At 41.3% G+C, this 23,841-nt stretch overlaps 3 protein-coding genes across 8 annotated transcripts; 1 reads left to right on the top strand and 2 right to left on the bottom strand.

Annotated features, from left to right (window-relative positions):
• Nucleotides 1-247: 247 nt before the first annotated feature.
• On the bottom strand, nt 248-5,048 carry cox6b1 (cytochrome c oxidase subunit 6B1). 2 transcript variants are annotated; one of them, XM_083904062.1, is made up of 4 exons: nt 4,892-5,048; nt 2,423-2,536; nt 2,032-2,132; nt 248-497 (listed from the first exon to the last, which is right to left on the bottom strand). In XM_083904062.1, exons 2-4 carry the CDS (start codon nt 2,526-2,528, stop codon nt 444-446), a joined length of 261 nt encoding a protein of 86 aa, XP_083760188.1. In that variant the 5' UTR covers nt 2,529-2,536; nt 4,892-5,048; the 3' UTR covers nt 248-443. The 2 variants fall into 2 exon arrangements, with proteins under 2 accessions (XP_083760188.1, XP_083760187.1); XM_083904061.1 differs by lacking the exon at nt 4,892-5,048 and adding an exon at nt 3,518-3,622.
• A 348-nt stretch (nt 5,049-5,396) lies between these two features.
• luc7l (LUC7-like) lies at nt 5,397-12,545 on the top strand. Of its 5 annotated transcripts, none has more exons than XM_083904060.1 (10): nt 5,630-5,796; nt 7,240-7,310; nt 8,331-8,425; nt 8,540-8,638; nt 9,485-9,595; nt 9,710-9,853; nt 9,953-10,129; nt 10,258-10,346; nt 10,436-10,627; nt 11,410-12,545. In XM_083904060.1, the coding sequence occupies exons 4-10, from the start codon at nt 8,543-8,545 to the stop codon at nt 11,528-11,530; spliced, it is 930 nt and encodes a 309-aa protein (XP_083760186.1). In that variant the 5' UTR covers nt 5,630-5,796; nt 7,240-7,310; nt 8,331-8,425; nt 8,540-8,542; the 3' UTR covers nt 11,531-12,545. The 5 variants fall into 5 exon arrangements, with proteins under 5 accessions (XP_083760182.1, XP_083760186.1, XP_083760184.1 ...); XM_083904059.1 differs by having other exon boundaries at nt 5,729-5,796; nt 7,624-8,425; XM_083904057.1 differs by lacking the exon at nt 5,630-5,796 and adding an exon at nt 7,665-7,731 and having other exon boundaries at nt 7,234-7,310.
• Nucleotides 12,546-12,739: 194 nt separating this feature from the next.
• On the bottom strand, nt 12,740-23,658 carry eps8l1b (EPS8 signaling adaptor L1b; the record flags this gene model as incomplete). Its single annotated transcript, XM_083903423.1, has 18 exons — nt 12,740-12,869; nt 13,964-14,096; nt 14,279-14,444; nt 15,701-15,851; nt 15,979-16,104; nt 16,781-16,889; nt 17,000-17,037; nt 17,474-17,618; nt 19,591-19,739; nt 20,563-20,637; nt 20,720-20,808; nt 20,883-21,012; nt 21,123-21,178; nt 21,456-21,568; nt 22,546-22,631; nt 22,730-22,879; nt 23,370-23,528; nt 23,629-23,658. The coding sequence occupies 18 exons, from the start codon at nt 23,656-23,658 to the stop codon at nt 12,783-12,785; spliced, it is 1,992 nt and encodes a 663-aa protein (XP_083759549.1). The 3' UTR covers nt 12,740-12,782.
• Between the last annotated feature and the right edge of the window lie 183 nt (nt 23,659-23,841).

Raw genomic sequence — 23,841 nt, 5'->3', positions numbered from 1 at the left:
CATTTCTGAGCAGCAGTAGCCATTATTACTCTGTTTCTCAGTCCTGGTGGCTGTTATTGTGTTTTTTGGAATATTTAATTATTTTTCTAATCTTGTTCAAATGTATATATTCAATGTAGGGTTCATTTGATTGAATAAAGTTTAAAATACATGTACACGATACACATTCATCGTCCCGTCAGATTTCTAAAGAAGATGATAAACCAACCCTGGTGGAAAGAAGGGACAGAAATAAACGAGCGGCGTTCATAAATATATCCTGAGATATTTTAATACAGAATTAGCTGAACATTTCATGACATTGGACAGGAATGACATTCAGTTTTTCGTTGTACTCCTGTGGCAGAGCACCATTGTGGAAAGGTGGTGATTTCACCACATACACAAACATAAGCCGTAAAGATAACATGTTTGACGTTCAGCCACTTTGAACACGGCACACTTTAGATTCTTCCCGGGAACGTTCCTTCCTCTCTCTGTTCATCCCATCTCTGGACCTAAAGAGGGGGAACACACAATGACATTCTGTCAATTGAGAAAATGACACAGCAAACAACATTATCTATCTATAAAGCAAGTCTGTATGTCTTGTCTGTGACAGGCATATTTTGCAGACTGTTAGTCAGGTTGCCCTAAGACTTTGGATGTGGGTTGAGCATGGCCCGATGGTGTGCATCCTTGATTTTTCGCTGATTTATCATGCTGCACTTTCGCTGATTTATCAGGCAGCGGCTCATCATCAGCAGCTGCGCTGTCTGGAGCGGGGAGTTGGGAGTGAAGAGGCTGTCCTCACGGTGGGTGAGACATTTTCACACCGTTCACCGCAGAGCATGGTGTTCTACTGAAACCACGAAGTCCGTGTCCATTCACCAATGCGGGAGCACATATTTATTTTGCATTAGCATGCTACTATTTTGCGGCTAACTTGGCGAACCTGTTTCCAAAGGTTAGCTGGCGAGGCTACGATTAGCATTAACAGGGCTGACGATACAAACACTGTGCAACCTCATCGCAAATGTTTTAATTTTCGATTAGCATTAGCATAGCTAGCTGTTCAAAACGTTCCTTATCATGCATCACCATAACTGAAAAATCTTCTTCAGCTCCCACTATAGGAATACATACTTTTTCATAATTCATTGGGTCTTTGAAATGTCAGGCACTGTTGATCCTCAAAATGATGTTCTCAAATGTCTTGTTTTGTCCACAAACCAATTTCTTGATTCAGTTTTAATGATTTATTTGTTATATGAAGCAATGAAAGCAGACAATATCCACATTTAAGAAGCTGAAATGTTTTAATTCATTTAAGTAAATGATTCATAGTCTCAGCCCTATTCTCCACACTGAAAACATATTATCTTGTGTCTACTACTGTTGGAATATTAGGGCCATACTGAAGGAAAACATGAGTTATTTTCACTTTGTTATTGATGGAAGCCTCCAAACATGATATGATGGCTAATCCCATATATGCCGACTCCTCCATCCAAAAAAAAATCTTATTGTTTCTTCAGAAACTATTACTTGATGCATTGCACGCAGCTGTGACCAGCAGCAGACGACCGCTATCGACCATTTCCTCCTCCACAAAAGAGAGGATTTCCTCCAGGTCTAATGCTAATGTGCAGAAAGATTGAAGTATTTCCTTATTTGTGAAGCTCAAACCAAAGTACAACTTCACACTATGTTGCTCTTCCTGTCTCAGGTTGCAGCAGTTGCACGGTTGATTTCTGATATTTCAATATTTCAAACTTTGTTTAAAATCACAGAGCTGATAACTTTTAAAAATGGGAATTTCCCCGGTCTCTAAGTCAAAACACATCATGTTATTTTGATTCTCATTACTGTGCAGAGACGCGCAGGAATGTGAGGGACGATAAAAGTTGTTTGACCCCCGCTAAACAAACTCGGCCCACGTGGAGAGAGAGGGGGGGAGTAGCACGTGTGTGTTCAGTTGTGATTTGTCTGTGTGTTTTGTCGATTAAAAAATACTTTCTCATGGAAGAAAAAAAGTTATTATTAATTTACCCAGGCTGAGGGGCACATGATTGTGTAGATCTTCTTGTACCATTCACACGGATAAATGTCTTGTCCTTTGGCCGTCAGCGATTTCTGACAGCGATGATAGTCTATTAATAGAGAAACAACAACAATCAGAGGGAATGTTAATAATAATGTCATATTTTTACATCATTATTCCCATTTTCATTCGAAAAAACATGACAAATGTGTGAATCAGATATGTGAGAAAGGCAATAATTCATCTAAAATGACATTTTGACACCTGTGGATCCATTGTTCAGCCCGTGAACAGCACAGCATAACTTTAAACTTTCTTTACCTTCGTTTATGTTAGGTATAATGGTATAAAAGACCCACACACCCTACTATACTTGTGACAAACAACAGTCTTCTTTACCCATATAGTTGGACCAGCAGTTCTTGGTCTGGTTCTGGTTGGGGAATCTGGCATCGAAGGGCGCCGTGCGCAGGTTTTCGATCTTGGTTTTCATTTCCTCCGCCATGGTCACCTCTGTTAGTCGAGACAACAACAACAACACACGTGGATTAAATTGTCAAAACCTGTACTATATGAGGACACTGAGACACTTTCTTCTTATTAAAATAATAATAATAATAATATAATATTATTATAATAATAATAATAATAATATTAACAACAGTAGGACAGGTGACCTGCAGGTTTAATACAGACAGAGACTTTGGTTTGTTGCCCTTTGATCCTCGTGCGACGTCATTAAAGTTTTTTTGTTTTTTTACAAATAACAAGTCTAATAAAAATAACAATCTGAATCAAAACTTTAGTGCCGCCATTTTAATTAAAATGTCACCCAAGGTCAACAATAACAAACAATCACACAGGTTCAGATGCATGTTCGTATACACTTGTGTGAGTGTGTGTGTATATGTGCGCGTGCACTGACAGCTTCAAGCTAATCTTTCAGCCTGAAGCTATTTTTGGGGTTAATCATTTGCTGCGTGCACCTGAACGCTGCTCCTAATAACCAATATTTTACAACCGAATGTATTTATATTAATTTATGTACATGTATATGGTCAAATATCACACTATAGAGTTCATTAATGTCAAAATTAAACCCCCTCTACCCCCATTAAAAAAAAGTGCGCGTTAATCGATATTGCTCAAACTAGCTTATCAATACATAGCCTCGTTCACCACCGGGCCTTTAGGAGCATTACATTATAGCACATTATAGCTACGAGTCTCTGTCGCTATGACACTAACTCTGCTAACACTGCGGTTGTTTATTAATATACAAATATTGTTAGAAACACGGGAGTCAAATAAGTTCGGCGTGTGAGGCGAATACAGATATGCGGAACCTCGCGTCATTTCCAGACGTGGCGCTAAGCTGCGCGTTCTCTTTCATTTTTGATTCATTCTGTTAGTCATTTCTCACAATATTCACATTTTAGGATGAAATGTATTTTCTAAAAAAAAATAAAAATAGATAAAGAAGGTACACGTTACCTTTTTGTGCCGCAGGTGCTGGCTCTAGCTTTCAATGTGACTTTTATACCGGGCGGACTAAGTGTGAGTGTGTGTGTGTGTGTGTGTGTGTGTGTGTGTCGTTCTTCTGATATGTGTGTGTGCGTGTGTGCGCGTGGGAGAGGGCGAGCGTGCGCACCACGCGCTGTTGTATCCGTGCAGTTGTATCATGACGGTATGGCGGACACGGGTCACATTGAAGTGAAGTATAGACACACACACACACACTTTGAACATGTGTGTATATTTATTTATTCTTCCTCGCGCTGTAGTGACTTTATCTAAATGCGGAAGTATTCTGCCTTTCAGTTTAGTTCTGCTTTGGTGTGAGTGTGTTTTATTTTATATATATATATTATAAATATCTCTATACCTGTTGTTTGAGTGATGAAGAACAACAGCACCACACTGGGTCAGACATATGATGATGATGATGATGAAAAGCAAGTCCAGGAATAGTTACAGATGTGCTCAGAACCGCTGGACACGTGGGGGCGCCCAATCAGTTTAATGCATTTAACTAGCTTATCATAAACAGTATAGTATATCTATAACTTAATAATGGATATTTACAGTAAAATCCTGACTATCCAGTCATACTGGCATTGTAACTGGACTATTGTGCAGTGTGGTATATAGATATCTTTAAAGCTGCAGTGTGTAAACTTTTGAATATACACACTTGACGGAATGTAAACAAATGTCTGTCACATTCAACCACTCGGTACATTAGCGTGCTCAGTTTATTCGGGCTAATTAATACGGCTGTAGTCCGACCAAGACAGGCAATCGGACAACTTGCTGAGTCTGACTTTACATGCGGAGGAGAAAATCTATTTTTTTTTCTACTTCCCGGTCAGAAGAAGACAGAACACCAAATCCGTCTAAGTGTATGCATGCAGGAGTAATCGGACTATATGAAGCGCATTATCCAGGTATGTAAGTCCGACTAAGAGTAGCTTGATTTTAGCTAACCTGTTTATATGTCCTAGTCGGCTATCAAGTGAAGTGCTTTCAGATGGAGATAAAGCGTTTAATAATAAGGAATAATAAACATACAACAACCAAAATCCATAATTTACTTGCAAATATCCTTCTTTTTTCTTTTCTATTTTTAAATCCTCACATGAATGGAAAAAAATATATTTGTCCACAGAGGAATGAAGTTGAGGAACTGAAATTACAATTGTGGAGCGCGAGACACTTTGATCTGAGCACTGATATCTCTAATCAGTGAATGGCCGATTACAGTAGAGGTATTGCATTAATCCCACTCTACAGACGAGGAAACGTCCAGCGTGTCCTCGTCCTGTGGACTCTCCTCCTCCTCCTCCAGTGCCAGCGCCAGATCCGTACCTTTTCCTGCCCAGGAAACGTGCCAGCTGCAGCGGGCTGAGCAGCGTTTCGTCGTGAGCTGACTGTTTCCTTATAAGGCTCCACTTCCCGTTCTCCAGAAGTCATTCAGGAACAACAGGGGTCAGCCACCATCTGTGCGCCCTGCCGTTATTAAGGCGATAAACTGTGCGGCACAGCCCATGTAGTCGTACGTGACTGGCTCCAGTGTGTTCATGGACCGTCGTCCGCTCTGCAGCTGCATTGTTGCGCATGGCATCCTCAGCAAACGCAGTGTGTGCTTTCTAACACTAGAGGGCAACACAGGCTTTTTAATACTGATAGTGGTGGGTGGAGTATTTATACTGAACTGGCTGTTCTCTCCTTTACATTTACTATAAATTACATGCACTTATTCATGTAGTTGTTGTTTTGACTGACTTTGTTACGTTTTGTGTATATTTTGCCTTTGCAAAAAAAATGTATTATCTACAGTGGCCTGGAAGTGCAAACAGTTATTACAAAACTTGATTTGCACATATCTTAAACTGTTTTTCCACTAGTAAGAATAACGTTGCAGATATTGGTAGTGAATATCCTGTCTAGCAGCGATTAAATGTTGAAACCGCTTGCCATGGGCCTCAGACCTATGAAATTTAAAGTCTCGTCCGCCGCCCCTCAGCGTTTGTGAACCGGCACTCTGACGTCACTTCCCCCTACAGAACGGAAGTTCGTGAATCTACGAAATAGAGAAAAGCTGCGAGGGGTGATGCCTGGCCGTGTACATTATCAAATAACGTAATCTTAAATACCGCGGAGCTGTTTTCAGTTTCCCAAGTCTATTCAGGCGCTGCCGACGGACGACGGAATGTCTGCCCAAGCTCAAATGAGAGCTCTGCTCGACCAGCTGATGGGAACAGCGAGGGACGGTGAGTTGCCGTAGCATGCTAGCTGAGCTAGCTTTAGCCAAGATGGAGCCACTGGTGAGGCTGGCTGGTGTTGGCGTGTTATGGACAGACCTGCATGAATGGATGTGTTTCAGAGGGCTGTGTAAAACACGTTAACGTTAGAGCAGAGAAACTGACCGAGAACTGATTAACTTTGGGATTTAGTGTTTGCATCCACTTCGGCACAGTTGAATTTCAACTATTTTGTTTCGATTTTACCGCCTTTAGCCAAACAGCTAGCTCGTGGCTAATCTCGCTAATGTTATGGTCCTCACCATTCAGCTTTCTAATTAATGCGTAACGCTCACCGTGTTATGACAACTTTATTTGTGTGTTTTGGGTTTCAAACGTAGATACATGTAGTTTAAGAATACATGTTATGTGATGCTTATAAAGGGGAGCGTGTTTCGTCAATATCCCCTATCAAAGAATACTCCCAGTACATAATCACTTTGCATAACACCACTACTCACCCCATGAGCACTGTGAGAATATGGGGAGTATGCTCTATTATAATGGTTTATAGTAATGTAGCAACATAAGAAAAGATAGTCCTACAATGGAGACATTTATAGCAGCAAAGATAAAGGTAATACATACTAAACATGCATGTTAATCTGTGAATGTACAACATATATATTACATGGAATGTACATTATGCATATCAAGTTACCAGCAGAAGCACATATCCATGGGTAGCACGATTTGTCGGAACACCTGTTTTGTGTTGCTTGACAACAAATTGCTGAAGACAGCACATTTTCTGTGTGACGGAGCAGCAGTTACATTCGGCTCAGTTGCTAAGTAGTCATAAACTCATACTTTGCTCTGTTTATGAACAGTCACCCAGCAGTGTTAAAGACTAATTTAAAAGACTTTTCAGTCTTGTCTTACCTGCATATGCACTGTAATTTTATTTAATTGTAATTTAAAAAGAATCATGCAGTAGGATATATATATATATATATATATATATATATATATATATTCTCCTTGTAATTTAAGTATATTCAAATTGTCTTTACAGTTTGATATAACAATGAAAATCAGCTGAAGAACCCATAAACTGCAGCTGTCGGATAAAATATTGAGTACAGTTATGCTGCGTAATGTGAAAGTACCCGAAGTGCACTTGATTATTTACAAAAAGCTACTCCTAAATAATTAATTAGTTGGGTTTCTTTTAATGGGTGTCAGCCATTTGGATGTAAATACTAAAAGAAAAGTCAAATTGTCGTTGGTTGATTGAAATGCAGCCCTGTGGACTGGATTCTCTTTTAACAAGTTAATCCAATCTATACAGTAAGAGTGATTCTGTGTGGTGAGTTTGTGGTTGTATGTGTGATGAGATTGATATTACATTCTTCCCATACATATGTTGCATACAAACTGAACAATTGTGGCCCCTTTATTTTATTCATTAAGGTTCAGTGTATCTTTGCCAGCCTACATCAATCTGCAAAGGAGTTGCAGAAAAGCCTCATGTTCATCGAGCCGTGAGTCACACATAATTTTTAAAGCTGTTATGATGAATATCCAAACAATTTGTTTGCCTTGCGGAAGTTACTGTAGCCTTTTTTTGTAATCACTCAAATGAGTACATTTTCAGTGGCACTTGAGTTACATTTTGGACTAGCACTGTATTATACAGTCTGAGCTAAGGCGACTGGTCGCGCTGAACTCAAACGAGCATTTTTCCAGTAGACGTCTGTTGTCAGAAGACAATTTTAGCAAACAGTCGAAAAACAAAACCTTTGCACACATCATTTACACTCTGACTTGTGTATGACTCCCAACTTCTTACTACAGGTATGGGCAAGAAAACTGTTCCCATTTATACTTTTCTACAGCGGGTTTAAAATTCTGCAGCTGAGGTCTTGAAGATGCAGAAGGGTACAGTATGTGGTGCAGATCGCAGTGTGTATAAACTACATTTTTCCTTGGTTTTCTTTTTGTATTTTTGTTCTTCAATGTTGTGTATTTTTAAGGGCTTGGCTGGAACCTTTGTCTGAACTGTCACAGACTTCCTGCATAGTCAATTTTTCAACTAATATGTAATTAAATAATCACTGCTGAGTCATAGTAGTTCTGTCCAGATTAAGTACAATAAATAACAGTAATTTACCATGGACTCATATTGTGTCCTTTGCTTAATCCTTTGGATGCTCCACATTAAGAATGGCTTTTGAGCCTGATGAAAGTTAAACTGAGTGGAGAGGGTCTAATATTTCCACGAGGTTTGGGTTAGCACCAAACACCAAGACGTCAAGAATGACAAACTACCATACACTTGCAGGGTCGTATATAACTCCCATAGTGTTAAAACTTAAATAAACACATCCCCTAGCACAGTTAATTCATTATTTGTGTGTTACACAAATTAAGTTCTATTAAAAAAAATGTTGAAACACTGGCATTTGGAAATGTAAGAATTGAAGTAAAGCAGTGGATAACCTCGCATATGCTACCAAGTATGTAAGGTCCTTCTCATTGGTTGATTGTTTGGATTGTTTCAGGGGATGAGACGAGGCAGAGGGTCAAGTTCAGTGACGAGCGGGTCTGCAAAAGTCATCTTCTCAACTGCTGTCCACATGACATCCTGTCTGGAACTGTAAGTGTGCTTACACTTAAGCAATCCAGTATATCTTATTATCTAAAATGATGCATGTTGATTTATAAACTCTAAAACATCCCAAATTATTGTTTGTGTCCTGTGTGTTGATAGCGTATGGACCTGGGAGAGTGCACGAAGATCCATGACCTGGCTCTTCGGGCAGATTATGAAATTGCCTCCAAGGAGAGGGATCTGTTCTTTGAGCTCGACGTAAGTAATGTCTATCTATTTAAAAAAAAATAGGATAGGATTAGGATACTATTGGTTGTATAGTACAATATATCTATATATAGCATAAACGAGAAGTTACCTGTTATCACTAGATCGCAGTTATATATAAAAGGGCCGTCGTGACAACCAAGCATTTCAGGCAGCGTGCATAAAGCGATGACGTGCATATTAGACAGCATTTCCGTGAAATCAACAGTGAGTTGAGATTGACAAAATCCGTCAAAGCAATTGCCCTGAGCAATCAAGGTTATAAAACATGATAAACTGAGCCTCGACTCAAAAGAGTGAACAGTTATAACTTTTGCTGGTTTTACTCGTTCAGGGAAACCTTCACCCCTCTTCTCCCCGAACAAGTTTTAACATATTTTAGTTTCATGGCAGCTCTTCTGTCAGAAGTTAATGAGCAGAACTGTTTGTATTTAAGTGTAATCAAAGCTATTAGTAAAATGATGCTGAACTTGACCAAAATGAGAACAACAGAGGTGCACAAGGCACAGCAGATCTGTCACATTTATCCAGTGTGATCCTGGTTGTATGACCTCACAGCCTTGATAAACAAGAAAAAAACACACTTATCAGGAATTGAATAAAAGGTTTTTGTCCCCATTTTTCACAAACAATCCCCTTTTCTCCTGGTTTTACTCGTTCAGGGACACCTTCCCCTCTCTTCTCCCTGAACAAGTTTTAACATATTTTAGATTCCTGGCAGCTCTTCTGTCAGAAGTTAATTAGCTGAACTGTTTGTATTTAAATGTAATCAAAGCTATTAGCATTACAACACCACTCTGCCCATCTGAGCATGTCTCTGTTTCTCTTTAAAAAAAGGCGGTGGATCACCTGGAGTCATTCATTGCCGACTGTGACCGGAGGACAGAACTAGCCAAGAAGCGCCTCGCGGAAACCCAAGAGGAGATCAGTGCTGAGGTGGCAGCAAAGGTGAAGCCAACCGATCTTTTTAATTACCAAATTACAGCCTTTGCATTTTTTATATACGCTCTCCAGTTGTTATGCAGTCGATGGCAAGATGTCAGTTTTGTTGTTGTGTTGTAGGCAGAGAAAGTTCACGAGCTGAACGAGGAGATAGGAAAGCTCCTGGCCAAGGCTGAGCAACTTGGCGCAGAGGGAAACGTGGATGAGGCCCAGAAGGTCCTGCAGGAAGTAGAGAAGGTTCGCACCAGGAAGAAGGATGCAGAGGTGAGAAAGATTCCAGCTTCGTGTGCGACATTTTTCAAATATTGATACTTTCAACGTTAAAAATTTCTTAATATACATCTGGTCTTTTCTCCTTTGTAGGAAGAGTACAGAAACTCAATGCCGGCTTCCAGCTTCCAGCAGCAGAAGCTTCGAGTGTGTGAGGTATGCTCTGCTTACCTGGGTCTCCATGACAACGACCGCCGTTTGGCAGACCATTTTGGCGGGAAGCTTCACCTGGGCTTCATCCAGATCAGAGAGAAACTGGACCAACTAAAGGTGAATTTCAGCCTCTTTCACCGCGTAAACCCCGACATTCAACATGCAGCTGATTTACTACATAAATGTCCAAAATAGGAGTGCCTTCACATCTAATTTGTATATTGATTTTATTTATTTTTTATCAGAAAACTGTGGTTGACAAGCAAGAGAAAAGGAACCAGGAGCGCTTGAAGAGACGAGAAGAGAGGGAGAAAGAGGAAAAGATGAAGAAAAGGTGGGTACAGAGATTATAATCCAGGGAGTTCATATACCATAAGTCGTTTTAGGTCTGTGTCTCAATGTTCCATGTACTTATTATCGCAGGAGCAGATCACGTAGCAGAGAGCAAAAAAGGTCCCGTTCCCGTGACCGCAGGAGGCGGCGCTCACGCTCCATGTCGCGAGACAAGCGCCGTTCACGCTCACGCTCCAGGGAGAGGAAGAGGCGGCACCGGAGCCGCTCCAGTTCCCGCAGTCGAGGCCACCGTCACAGCCACGAGCACGGCTCCAGACACAAGTAAATACCGTGTATTTATATATATTTATATTTATATATACCCTGTAGAAAAATTCTCCCTGTTATAATAATCACTTTTTAATGCCTGTTTTCTGTGTCACAAACATAGTACTCTCTGTACCTGTTTCAAAGTAGAAGCTCTGTAGCGTTTTGGTCCTCTAAATTTCTTTTATTGTGGCAAATACTGCATAAAATAATGCTTATCTTGGCCAAGATGTGAAAGACTGGTGCACAAGACACAGCAGGTCTGTCCCTGAAAGACTGAGCACAAAATAAAAGTGTTTGTGTTCAGTAAAAATTAAAGGTCCCAGGGATGTTGTTTTAAGATATATACGACAAGATGTGGGCGTCATGTGTTGAGTAACTGAATAGCACTTAGTTTTATATTTAATAGTGCTGGGCACTAGAACGCATGACACGTTTCCATGACTACCGACCAGAAAAAGCAGCGCGTGATGTCATGTTTACGTGCTGCAACACCGGAGTCCAGGCACCGTTTACCAGTTGGCTCCGTTAGCTGCATTAGCTCGTTTAGCGCCATTAGCGCGCCTATACTGCGTATGTGTGCCTCTGTTTTTAAAGTTTTTTGTTACTTTAGAGACTTAATTTAACAATCCAGAGTCGCATAAACATGCCGTCACGTGTGTCTTTTTCCGGTCATGCGTCCAGCACTAATATTTAGTTGCTTGACTCAAAAGTGAACCGTGATACTTTTGTTTATTCTTTGACAGACTACAGCTATATTAATCTCATTTTCTGCTGGGTGCTCTTCTGTCTCTCAGGTCTTCCAGGGACCGAGAGCGCTCGTCCAGAGACCGGTCACGGGAGCGCGACAGGAGGGACGGCGTCAACGGCAGGTCAGACACTCGACGCGGAGAGGACAGGGACATGGGTGACATGTGAAGACGAGCGACTCCATCTACCACTGACACACACAAGTCTCCTCCTGTGTAACCTAATGTTTCAGTCTTTGCCTTGAACCCCTCCCCCCCCTTTGTCCTCCCGCCTGCCTCTTTTCTTTCTTTGCTTTCACAGTTACTACCGCCGACCCAGTGTACACACACACACACACACATACCTGAAATATCGCGTCCAACATCCAGATATATCTGACTGCATTTCAGATGTCGGGGTTTAGTTATTGATCCTTTTAGTGGAGTGTACTGTAATACCCACACATCTGTGATTTGGTGGCTGTCTGTCAAACACACCCCATGTCTTGTTATTACCACATCCTGAGAATCATCTGGTTTAAAGCAAAGAGTGGAATTGATCCATATTCTTTCAGTGGATGGTCTTTTGATACAGAGTCTGTCTGTAAATACTGTGTGTTTTGGGCCGACTGATTGTGATGGTCTGAAAAGCTTCATCCTTTTCATCCCCTCTGCAGCCCTTGAATGTTTGTCTACATTTAGCCTCCTGTAGTTTGCTCGGTTCAAGTTTGAGGATCTGGATTCACAATGAAGGTTTTTTTTTAATTTGATCATCTTTATCACATTGTCCACTTCTTGTCTTTGTTTGGGTTTTTTGTTTTTTCCCAAATTGTGTTTTATGCTGCCAGTGAGTGAAGAGAAACTGTTAAGTTTGGCCAGTGCAGGTAAATGCGTTGTTTTTAATTTGTATTGGTAGCAACGTTGAGTTTCTGTTTTAAAAAAAATAAAATAAAAAAATTGTGATGATGATAATGAATGGAATCTTCAAAGTAAGTGTTGGCATGATGTGACACAGTAGTGGTTGAAAAAAAATGTGTACATCTTGTGTCAAGTCAAAAATATTTCTTATTTTAGGGAGTGGCCCTTTTTTGACAAATTCCTTTTGAGTAGATTTCTACTTGACTGCAGACGCATTTTTGCTTTACCTAATGTGGAGTCATTTGTTTATGTTTAGCTGGACAGCTTTCTTTAAAATCTCAATAAAAAAAAAATCCTACCATTTTATTTTTTGTGTTGAAATTTCATTCACAAGAAGAAGATGGGTTTACATTCAAACAATTTAAAAATGTTACTTTTAATGGTACAATAAGTTTGCGCAGCACCTGCTTCCATTCAACACTGGGGGGTGAATTTATGTTTAAATGAGTGAGACGCTGTTAGTATAAACAGTCTTTTGATTCTCTGGTGATTATAATTCTACGATCCACGGCGACTCCGGCCGCTCACAGCGTGCTGCTCTCCAGCTTCAGATCAACCTTCATCTTCTGTTTCTCCATGACCGCCTCCAGCTCTGTGGCCCTTCTGGCATCCTGGAGGTTGGGGGGGAAAAAGACGCAATTAAAGACGAAGGATCCAATTATTCTTCTTCCATAATTAATAAATTAGTATTTAAATGAAGCTGTGGTGCAAAGTTCAAAGGTTTCGGGGGTCAACTTTTTTATCGGCATCTTCTCGCCCAAGTCATAAACTTTTTAATTGCCTTTCGTATGACATCGTATTTTATTTTAAATGGGTAAAAGCACGTGTTATTTAATAAATTGTCGGTAAAAAGCTGGAAAATCTTCACAAAACACACGTGTGGTCATAAATAGCTGATATTAGTTAAAATAAAACAAATTGTGTTATTTATAGGCCACAGTTTATTTATGTGACATTGTAGCTTCATGGTGTGGGTGCTTAAAATTGATCAGAAGTGATTTTCTTTTCTTATTTCGGGGGTTAGCTTTCATTTGATTTCGTTAAATCCTTCGTTTATTTAATAAACCATCGGTAAAAACCTGGAAAATCTTCACGAAACACACGTGGGGTCATAAATAGCTGATATTAGTTAAAATAAAACAAATTGTGTCATTTACAGGCCACAGTTTATCCACGTGGCACTGTAGCCTCATGGTGTGGGTGCTTAAAGGTGCCATATGTAAGAATGTGGCCAAAAACGGTTACTACATTCAAATTCAAAATACTGAGGTCTTTTAGGTTTTGTTTTCTGACCTAACTGGCAACCCGTGGTTGCTCGGCAGCTGAGACTCTACTGACTGCAATGATTGGTAGATGGCGGTAGGTGGCGCCACATGTCAAAAAAACATGATTTCAAAACATAAACATGATTTGCAGTCTGCAAAAGAATTTTTTTAATGCAAATATTTTGTCTGTACTGTTGTTGTTGGTGAGTTCAGTTTGTTATATGAACATTATTCCTGAGTCTCTGTGACATATTAGGAGGATTTTATGGCCAGTTGCTTTACATTTATTACATAATGCACCTTTAAAATTGATCATTGTCTTATTTCAGCGTTAGCTTTCATTCATTTTTTGTTCCATCCTTATTGAAAATGTGTATTCCTGATTCAGCCGATTTGTTCTCTGCTCATGTTTTGTCACTGATAACTGTTGATGAATGTACCTCCAGCAGTGCTTTCTGCACAGCGAGCTGACTGTAGACTCTGGCGCCCTCGTCCGGAATCACAGCTCGTAGCTCCTCCTTGTTGAGGGAGAAGAGCTGGGCACCTGTCAGCACTCCCAGACACGACACCGTCCTGAGGGGTAAACACACACAAACACACACACACACACACACACACACACACACACACACACACACACACACGTGATTCCTGACACTGAACTCTCTCCTGCAGCTATGTGTCACTCATATACACAACGACAACCTCTTTCATACAGAGACTCTCCACTCCGCTCCACTGACTTAAACACTCACGGTTCACTGAAGCCTTTCCCTCTGAGCCACTCGGCCACTTCCTCCGGAGGAGAGTGATAGTTCAGAGGAACGCTGGTGTCACTGGAGCGTGGGATGACCAGAGGCTTGTGCAGAGTGCTCTTTCCGTTGGTCAACCTCTGCAGCAGCTCGTCATTCACCAACATGACTAAAAAAAAAAACACATCAGACAATAATGACATGACAGTCTGTAGACAAAACATGCGTGCACTTCCTACATTCCAGTCCAGAGAGGCCGGGTCATTAATGTGCATCTTTTTGTGTGTTCATGGCAGACTGTTACTGTATTTACACTCTAAAGCCCCAGTAATCTGCTTTTATTTGCAAGCCTTTTATGAAGCTATTGACAAACCAAGAGCAGAGCAACCAAAATCAACCTTATTGGATGTTTTTGACCACAATTTGGGACATTTATCAAGTTAAAATAGTCTATTTAAAGTAGACATATTATACCCTATTTCTACAAGTTAACCCAGCTCCCTGGTTTCCTAATGAACATGTCTGTGACGTCAAAATACCTTTTGAGTGCCTGTCTCTTTAAATGCAAAGACACAGGAAACTACATCAACGTCACTGATGCTCCGGCAGCTAACAGCAGTTAGCATAAAAAATAAAAAGAAGTAGCATGAAAAGTTAACAAATACAGTAAAATACAGTTCTATCTACAAGGTTACACATTCGAACAGAGGATAACTGAAGAAGAAACGACCCCTGCTGTCCGTCTCGGTAAGCTAGCAGTGTTGTGCTTGTTTTGCTAGCTGGGGTTAGCTATGCTACGTGTCCTGCCTGTTCATTCAGTGTGACGGTTTGTGGCTTCGTACTGCGGTTGTTGACTGTTGACCGTGGATTAAAGCGCTCAATTCTTACTCTTACTCTCTAAAAATAAATAAATAACAGCAGTTAGCATTTGGAAAAGCCATCATTTGCCGACTCGAGCCGGCACATTGTCGTCATATATAAAATGTATCCACTGGACAAGTAAATCCTCTGAGGCTGGAAGTTTGTGTACAACTCAAGAATAGAACACTTTGTGGACTTCGCTCTTCCGGACACTATTCCCCTCGCCTGCACTCTTGCGTTTTTTAGGCACAAAGCGGAGGTCTGCGAGACAACAATTCCAGGAATGTGTCATTGTGAAGTCACAATGAGTGTGGACGTCAACATCGCATGTTTTATCTCCTGTGCTTAGACTGAGGCGGAGCACAAAAACACGAGTGAGTCATCTTTGTCTACTCATAGGGCCTCCAGAGTCCCAAATATAAGTATTAAAAAGTTGATTTGCTAAAAGTTTATGTTACTATGTAATTGTAATTGCACTGTGTTCTGTAAAATGGGATGTACAGAGACTTCTACCTCTACAACCAAAACCCTCATTTCTCTTTCTTTGTGCTTCTCCTGTGTTACCTTTATCTGTGTCCTCTGCAGCTGGTATGTGTTGGGTGTATGCCGGTAAGCTGTGTGGACGCTGTGGGGAGTGGGTGGGGGCCTGGGGCAGAGCAGGTGGACTGGGTGGGACTGGAGCGAGAGTCTTGGCGAGGGGCGGCGCAGCAGGAACCTGCAGGAATGTGCAAGCAGGGGAGAGAGAGAGAGAAGAAAACACTGGAATTCACTCAGGTATGTTCAGGTGAAAAAAAACACACACACACACACACTGTGCTTCTTTGTGGATGTTTGTAACTTACACTGGGGGGTTTGATGGCGGCGGGGCTGTCTATGTGAGCGACAGGCTCCAGGATGTTGAAGGGGACGAAGCCTATCTGGTTGAACCGATTGCGGCACTTCCACCAGCGCTTGGATGATTCGATGACCTGTGGAACGCGGGTGTGAAATCACTGTCATCTAGAAATACTATCTCTATCACTGTCATTCGTATGATGTCACTGCTCTATTAACTGCATGCAGACATTCCCCCTACACAGCATCTGATAACTGGACAACACAATCCAGGCATTTTTTTGCAAACTCTAGACTCATTTATCAGCTTCACAGCTCTGAAGAGATTCCTGAATGATAGTTAGGGCTTTTTGAAGTGTGGTTGTGTGAGGTGCTGACATATTGTTGTCCTGAGAACCATCATAAGACCATATACACCTTACATCTACAAAATCTGAACATATTTGACACTTTTTCCTCTCCATTAGACAGAAATTCCACTTTCCTGCACCAAATTCCATAAAGAAAATCAAAATGTTATACTAAATAAATTAAATAATGGAGGCAGCAGTGGATCAGCAACTACTGTGTGGTACTTAACTGGGACACAACACTTTGATTAACAGTGAGAAAAGTATGTACGTATTTTTAAGATAGTAAAGACCTAAGCTGTTTTGTTAAGTGGCTAAAATGTGTTTTTCTTGTGTCCATGTTTTCAGTGAGGGTGAGCCGTCCATGTCTCGGGCCACTTCTCGGCGATGGTGAAGGTCGTATACAACCACATTTAAAAAAAATAAAAATACACATTTAATTGTACATAAACATCTTTACCTCCAGAGTCTCCCCCTGCTGCACTGAAAGCTCACTGCTGTTTCTGGCTATGAAGTCGTAACTGCAGCTGTAGAGACGTTCAGGCTCTGGTGGGAATGTGCTGCCGTCTCTGAAAAAAGAGGAAAAACAGATGTTGGTCTCTCACAGTTGAAGGTAGAAAAGTAAAAAAAAAAAAAAAAAGAACATGATTGATTGTTTCGCTTCTTGAAGACGACTCACGTTTCATCATCGACGTGGAAATCGGGAGGACCGACCGCCTGAGGAGGCTGTTGCTGCTGAGGTGAAGAACAGGAAGATTCATGAATGTACACAAACAACAAGGGAAGAGAGAATATAAGGGGCCAACAGAGGCGTGGATGGGGGTAGTTGACAATATAAAGAGTCAGGAAAGTGCAGAAGCAGCTTTCAAAACAAAAAAATTGAATTAACTGTTCAAGAAAATGACTCGGGACATGTCTATTATGCTCCAACTCTGGCCCACACTCTGATTTATATTCAACCTTTTGAACTATTGTACTTTTTTAGAACAGAAACAACAACTATACCACACCACGCTACAGTTATAAGGTCCCTTTACAGTGGATTGACATGTAAAGATAACTCGTGGAAAAAGTTTTTCACATGTAAAGTTATATGTTGTTGCATATTTCCAAGCTCATTTCTGACGTCATTTCACACGCAGGTATTCCATACCTCTTGTTTGGCTTGGAAGGCTTCATGTCTGTGCTGTGACTCGACAGGATCTTCCCAAACCTGCCCGTCTGGCCTCAGGGCTTCCGGTTTCCATCCGTCCAAGAAGACGGGGGTGTACGGTGCTACGGGCCCTCTGAGCTGAGATCTGCCAGAGAACAGAACACAATACTGCATTTGAGCCTCGCTGCACCAAGACGATCACAACAGGTATGTTTTTTTTGTGTCAATATTGAATACGTTTCCCCGCTGGTACATTTACGCGCCTGATAGATTTCTCAGTGTAAACACTATAATTATATTGTGTTTGCATTACGTGCAGTGTACTACTGTTTAAGTATGTAGAGAGTAGGATTTAATTAAAAACAATTAAGTCAATTGAGTTCACGCAATAAGCCAAATGATCCTCAATGTTTCTCAGTATAACAAGGAGTTATATACTATGGCTGAAAACCACCAAATGTTTTAGCAGTAATGAATTAAATTGCTAAAACTAAAACTGTACATTCAGTAGGACACAATTCACAATCCTATTTTAGTTACAATAATCCAATACAAAAAAAGATGTGCTCCCTATACTGGCAATCTAGCACAGCTGCTGCTGTTTCCTTCACCACGCAGCTCCAATTAATTTTCCTGAATGCAGTCGGGACAAGAAACACTACGTTAAAAATCCAAATCTATGACCAGAGGTGGAAAGAGTAATCAAATATTCTACTCAAGTAAAAGTACCACTATTTTATAAGTAATTTGTACAAGTAAAAGTAAAATTACAAATTAAAAAAACAAGCACAAAACCTACAAAATTACAGTAAACTCATTACTTTCCACCTTTGTCTATAACACATCATTTAACAAAGTGAAAGAGGGGTGATGGAAAGGAAACTAGGTCATAACATAGACCGTAGAGCAGGGGTTCTCAAAGTTCTGATACCTGAGGGCCAATTTAGGAACCCAACGTTGGACTGAGGGCCGCCAAAGGAAAACATTTTTTTGTAATAATTGTAATGACCAGATTGCAGTTCTACAGTTTGCACTTATTGGTCTGTATCCAGTAATGTCCAATACACATTTAACAAGCTTAGTAGCTCCTGGATTAAAACTATCAACTGTAATTCATTGCGGGCCGCCAGAAATGTTTCTGCGGGCCGCCATTGGCCCCCAGGCCACACTTTGAGAACCAATGCTGTAGAGTCATCGAGACTGCACTGTTTTTGTAATAACTCAGAAATCCACAGGGGGGCGAGTTTCTGCCACTGGAGCTTTAAAGACAAAAAATACCTCAATGACTTTAGATTAGAAGTGTACTCAATAATTCTTATTGAAGCCATGTTTAGGGAGCTGCTGTAACAAAAATGATAGATATTGGCATTAAAATGTATTATTGGATATCGGGAAAAACGACTAATGACTAAAATTGTGGGCTGAAAAAGCTGCTAGCTTGTGACTTCTGTGCTAGCGCCCCCTAAAACTATTATTTTGATTGATGCTTATTTATTTTGCGCAATAGAGATGTTTTATATCCACATCTGCTGTGGCATGAGTATGAAAAATATGATATTAATGTCACTACAGAACAGACTAAATGACCACACGTGGCTCTCCAGCCCGTCTGCAGTGGCTCCTTGTAGCTTCGAAAGAAAAAGAAAAACAGTATTTTATTTAAATTGTGCACTAAAACTATGCGTCACATGCCTATGTCTATATTTAAAAACCTCCCCGAACCTGACAAACTTGTGTTTGGAGAATGGAGAGCCGGTCGCACACACTGAAATGAACTCATGTGTAAATGAGGAAACGGTAATTTGCATCCACATACTTATACACCAGCAGTTTTTCTCACACATGAGCTACATAATAGCCATGGTTTTATTTATTTCAAAATGGGTCACTACAACAAACTATAGTTCTTTTATATTCTATATATAAAACTTAATGCATGTTGTTATCTTCATTGTATGGGTCAAGTAGGTTTTGTGGCTCCAGATGAATTATATTTGGGTGGCGAGTGGGTCAAAAATGGCTACAGGTTATCGGCACAAGACGATATATCGGCAAAAAAGTCCGACATTGTGACCGAAATGATGAGAAAAAACCTGGTGGCGATTGTTGGTACTGACCGATAATGTGTCCAGTTAGGACCCAGAGATGTCCACAGCTGCCTCTCCTCCTCGTTCAGGTTGTCTTGTAGCAGGGACACAGCAGAGTTTGTCAAGGCCGGGCTGGACACGGAGGCCCCGAGCACTGGCCCTCCTGTTGTTTTCACCATCTGTTTGCACCCAGATAAGACAAAGACATTAACGCTTGGTTAGCTTGGTTCACTGACTAAATTCCACTCAAAGCTCGGTGACACATTCTCACACACGTGAAAACAAGTGACTCAAAGTTCCAGAAGTAGGAGGCCACGTTTCTATTCAGGTACAACCAATACACGCACTTTCAAACACACCCATTTGACTCGCTTTAGTCTGATTCATACCTGGGAAAGAAAAAAAAAACCAGGCAACCAAGGCCTTTAATGTTTTATCAAATATCAACAGAGAGACACGCCTGAAATTCCACGTCTGATAAAGTACTTTTAAATTAGGTAAACAGTACACTCTGTGTGTGTGTTTTTTAAGATAAATGACTTCATTTTCCACCGCAGGCGAATTTGTCTTTTTTATTATTATAACACTGTTTTCATATAATCCAGGAGCACTCGTTTTTCAACTGGGATTAACTGTAGTCGTTCAGCTCAAATTGGAGCCAACTGCACAGAGCCATTATTAATATTTACTGAATAAATGAAACCTGGGCTTTGTTCGACCTTTGCACCCAGAAAACCGCACAAACAATCAAACAAATGTCTTTGATAGCCGCATGACAGGGAACTACCCTGAGTAAATACTGGAAAAGTTACTCAGGCACACTGATGATTTTTCCATTATTTGGACATGAAACATGCTTATGCTCAAATATCACCGATTGTATAACGTCAGTTTTTTCCATTTTTGCCTGTATCCTCTGTTTATTCTAATGCCTCTATGTCTTATTCTTGTCACAGGTGTTGTCCCAACACGACCACAGAGACAGTTACCGCACTGACTCACCATGTCCAACGGTTTGAATACATGATGAACGAGCTCCTCTGACGAAGGATTGGCAATGGTCGATTTTAGACGCGCCTGTGAAAGAGATAAAAGGGGATTTGTTTTAAACAAAAAAACAAGGGTGGTGCAGTGAGGACGATCTGACTTGAATACACACCAGTAGGCTGAAGCAATATTTGAATTTCTGGAAGATATCAATAAATTCCTCCTCTGGTGGTGGACGAGCCTTAATAGTGAGTAAATCCTCTGAAGACACATAGAATACAAAATGTTAAGCCAGTTTAACTTCATTTAAAATATCAATATGTACTTCTTTTTACCTTCTGCACTTTGCTTTTTACTCTTCTTCTTTTTCTTCTTCCTCTGGTTCAGCACCGTCGCCGCCTCCGCCGTCTGCTGAAGCTTGGCCATGAAGTTCTCGATGTCATCGAAGCAGTGGTTGAGGATGCCCTGCAGAGGAACAGAACAGGTTTTTGTTATAATCCTGTCAATCACGAAATATAATATTATAATAATAGTAATAGTAATATGTGACAGGCGGAAGGTGATGCGGGACGTACCACTTCTCTCTCCGCTCGCAGGAAGGAGACGTCAGGCCCGCCGTTGATGGCGTTCGCTGCCGGGGAAGAGAGCAGAGGATTCCTCAGCTGATCCATTTTCATTCATGTCTGTGGTGTTTGCGTTTGAAATTCCTGTCCCCGTTTTCCTCCCCTGAAACCCCCTCCTGTCCTCCTCCTCCTCCCACAAACACAGACAAAGCAATCTCTGTGCTCCTGATTCCCTTTCCTCTCACTTCACTTCTTTCCTCCCATTCACCTTCTCATCGCGTTAAATCTCCTAAAGCAGGATTTTATTGTCACACGCAAGTTAAAAGTGAAATTTTGTTGACTCACCTCTGGGTCCAGGGTAAGGTGGAGGGTTTGCAGGTGGGGGGTTAGGAGCATGTGCAATGGGGTGACTTGGGATTCCATAAGGGTCCATCATCTCCTCTCTGCTGTGAGGACGCCTGAAGGATGAAGAGGAGAGTTTTAAACACACACACACAACTGTTTAGCACCTGACACTGTCAGACAGGCTCATCCTCATTCTGAGAGTCACTAATGGATTCACAGAGCCAAAATGGCTGCAAACGGAAAAGGACAACTTTTGAGCCAAGACAACGGAGATCCTCTATCAATACAGACAATGTCATGTCTCTGAAATTCAAGCCCCTCCCTCCCCGGAGCCCTTATTCCACTTAAGTACAGTAAACAGAAGGAAAAAGTGCTTACTCGTGCCTCCGCTTTAGATTTCACACAGCCCAAAAAACAACAGTTACGAGGCAAAAGACAAAGAAAAAAAAAAGTTTGCCTTTTTAAAAAGTTGTCTCTTGTCTTTGCACAAACACTAAAGTCTAAGCAAACGCCTCAGAGTGTTGACCCAAACTGTTCCTGTAGAATCAGCATCAAATAATAAACTCTCTTTACATCTGTCTCTGTCTTACCGCACACACACACACGCGTACAGTATGTCCTTTCAAAAAGTCTCCCAGGTAATATTCCGTTCAGGCTCCGAGCCGGCGCTCTGACACCGTCATCCTCCACCTGTTCGCTCTCCCTCTTCTTCTCTGTGTGTGTGAGTGTGTGTGTGTGTTTGCTGCCACAATGCTCTTGTTATCTCTGTCACACCTTGTTAAGTTATGTAGAAACCAGAAATACTAGTCTCCCTCTCTCTCTCTCTCTCTCTCTCTCAGCTGTTTACACTGTCCTCTCTCTGTGTCTCTCTCCTGCCCTCTGTCTCATACAGACGGGCTGCTTTGATTCAAAAATGAAACATAATGAAAAGAAACAAAAGGGAAAGAAGGGCAAACAGTTGAAATGATGGGAGATCCATCTGTTCCTTTTCTTTGCCGCGACACAATATCAATGCGAAGCAGACACTTAAAAGATTGGATTTCTATTTAAAAATGAACCTAATATCAAACGTGTGTTTTGCAGACTGTACCTGGAGGCTTCAGACGGCTTTGTGATCTCACGCTTGGACGGCGGGCCCGAAACTGTGCGAGCGATGTCATCACGGATTTCCTCCGCCTGTGTGAGTGTGAGATGATGGCATCACTTGTGAAACCTGAGCCACACACACATGCACATGCAACAGATTCATGATGACGCAGCAGGGAAAGACTCACCGTCACCACCTCGCAGCTGAAGAAGTGGATGTCCGGCTTCTTCTGGTCGTCGCTCTTGCAGATCAGCATGAGCAGAGACGGGAACTGCTTCACCGTGTCGACGGCGTCGCAGCGCAGGATGGATTCCAGGGAGTAGCTCTCCAGCTCGTCCTGCAGGTGAACGATCGAACGTGTACATGAGTGTTGTTGTATTGATCACGTATATATATGTTCAAATGTCCAAAAACATGCAATATGGGTATTAGGCAAAATTGTACACTCTATATTGGACCATAGGTGTGAGAGTGGGTGGTTGTTTATTAATCGATTACTACATTAACACTTTTGAAGCTTTTTTCACTATTAAAACAAGATTTCTGATTGTTTTAGCTTCTTAAACGTGAATATTTTCTTTGTTTCTTTGCTCCACATAACAAAGAAATCCTTAAAACTGAATATTTTTGTTTTGTGGACAAAACAAGTCATTCGAGAACATCATCATTCAACATTTTCTGACATTTTATGGACCAAACAATTAATTGATTACAAAAATAATCATTTGTTGCAGCTCTATTGGTCTCTATGTGTCCCTGTGATGGACTTGCGACCTGTCCAGTGTAAGATAAAGATGTATGTATTGATCACATCATCATCATCTCACCTGGCTCTGTATGTCTCGCAGCTTAATGGCCTCGGCCCCGACGTCCAGGAACATCTGTTGACTCCACAGCTTCTTGCTCTCGGCCAAGAAGGAGAGACGCGCCCGGGCGTCCTCCACACCCTGCACGTCCCCGTCCTGCAGCGAGAACGTCATCAGGTGCTGCAAGAGGAGAGAGCAGTCAATGAGTGAGTGAGTGAAGGCAAAGCAAATAAAAAGTAAAAGGGGGGGGGGGGGCGTTGGTGCACCTGATAAGACTCACATTAACGAGATATCGCGAGAGGTTCGTCATCCTTTTCTCCTCCTGCGTTCACGTTCGGTGATCAACAGCTGGAGAGATCTGGGATCAGAAAGAAATGTTTTAGGTGCAGCAGCGACAGAGGGGTGTTGTCAAGCCTGTGCCTGTTGATAAGCGATGCAGTGCATGTGCTGCTGAAGGTGTTTGGGAAACAGGAAGTTTTAATCCCAGCAGGTA

Source organism: Microchirus variegatus (assembly GCF_963457635.1).
Source record: "Microchirus variegatus genome assembly, chromosome: 17".
In the NCBI taxonomy this organism is placed as follows: domain Eukaryota; kingdom Metazoa; phylum Chordata; class Actinopteri; order Pleuronectiformes; family Soleidae; genus Microchirus; species Microchirus variegatus.
The sequence above is the reverse complement of the archived record's forward strand: the minus strand, read 5'-3'. Positions and strand labels throughout refer to the sequence as shown.

Coding starts and splice junctions, on each gene's coding strand:
- cox6b1 (XM_083904062.1), bottom strand. CDS start 2,528: ATGGCGGAGGAAATGAAAACCAAGATCGAAAACCTGCGCACGGCGCCC. Junction 2,133..2,422: donor CTGCTGGTCCAACTATATGG/GTAAAGAAGACT, acceptor CTCTATTAATAG/ACTATCATCGCTGTCAGAAA. Junction 498..2,031: donor TCATGTGCCCCTCAGCCTGG/GTAAATTAATAA, acceptor CCCCCTCTTTAG/GTCCAGAGATGGGATGAACA.
- luc7l (XM_083904056.1), top strand. CDS start 5,736: ATGTCTGCCCAAGCTCAAATGAGAGCTCTGCTCGACCAGCTGATGGGA. Junction 5,797..8,330: donor GATGGGAACAGCGAGGGACG/GTGAGTTGCCGT, acceptor GGATTGTTTCAG/GGGATGAGACGAGGCAGAGG. Junction 10,628..11,409: donor GAGCACGGCTCCAGACACAA/GTAAATACCGTG, acceptor TCTGTCTCTCAG/GTCTTCCAGGGACCGAGAGC.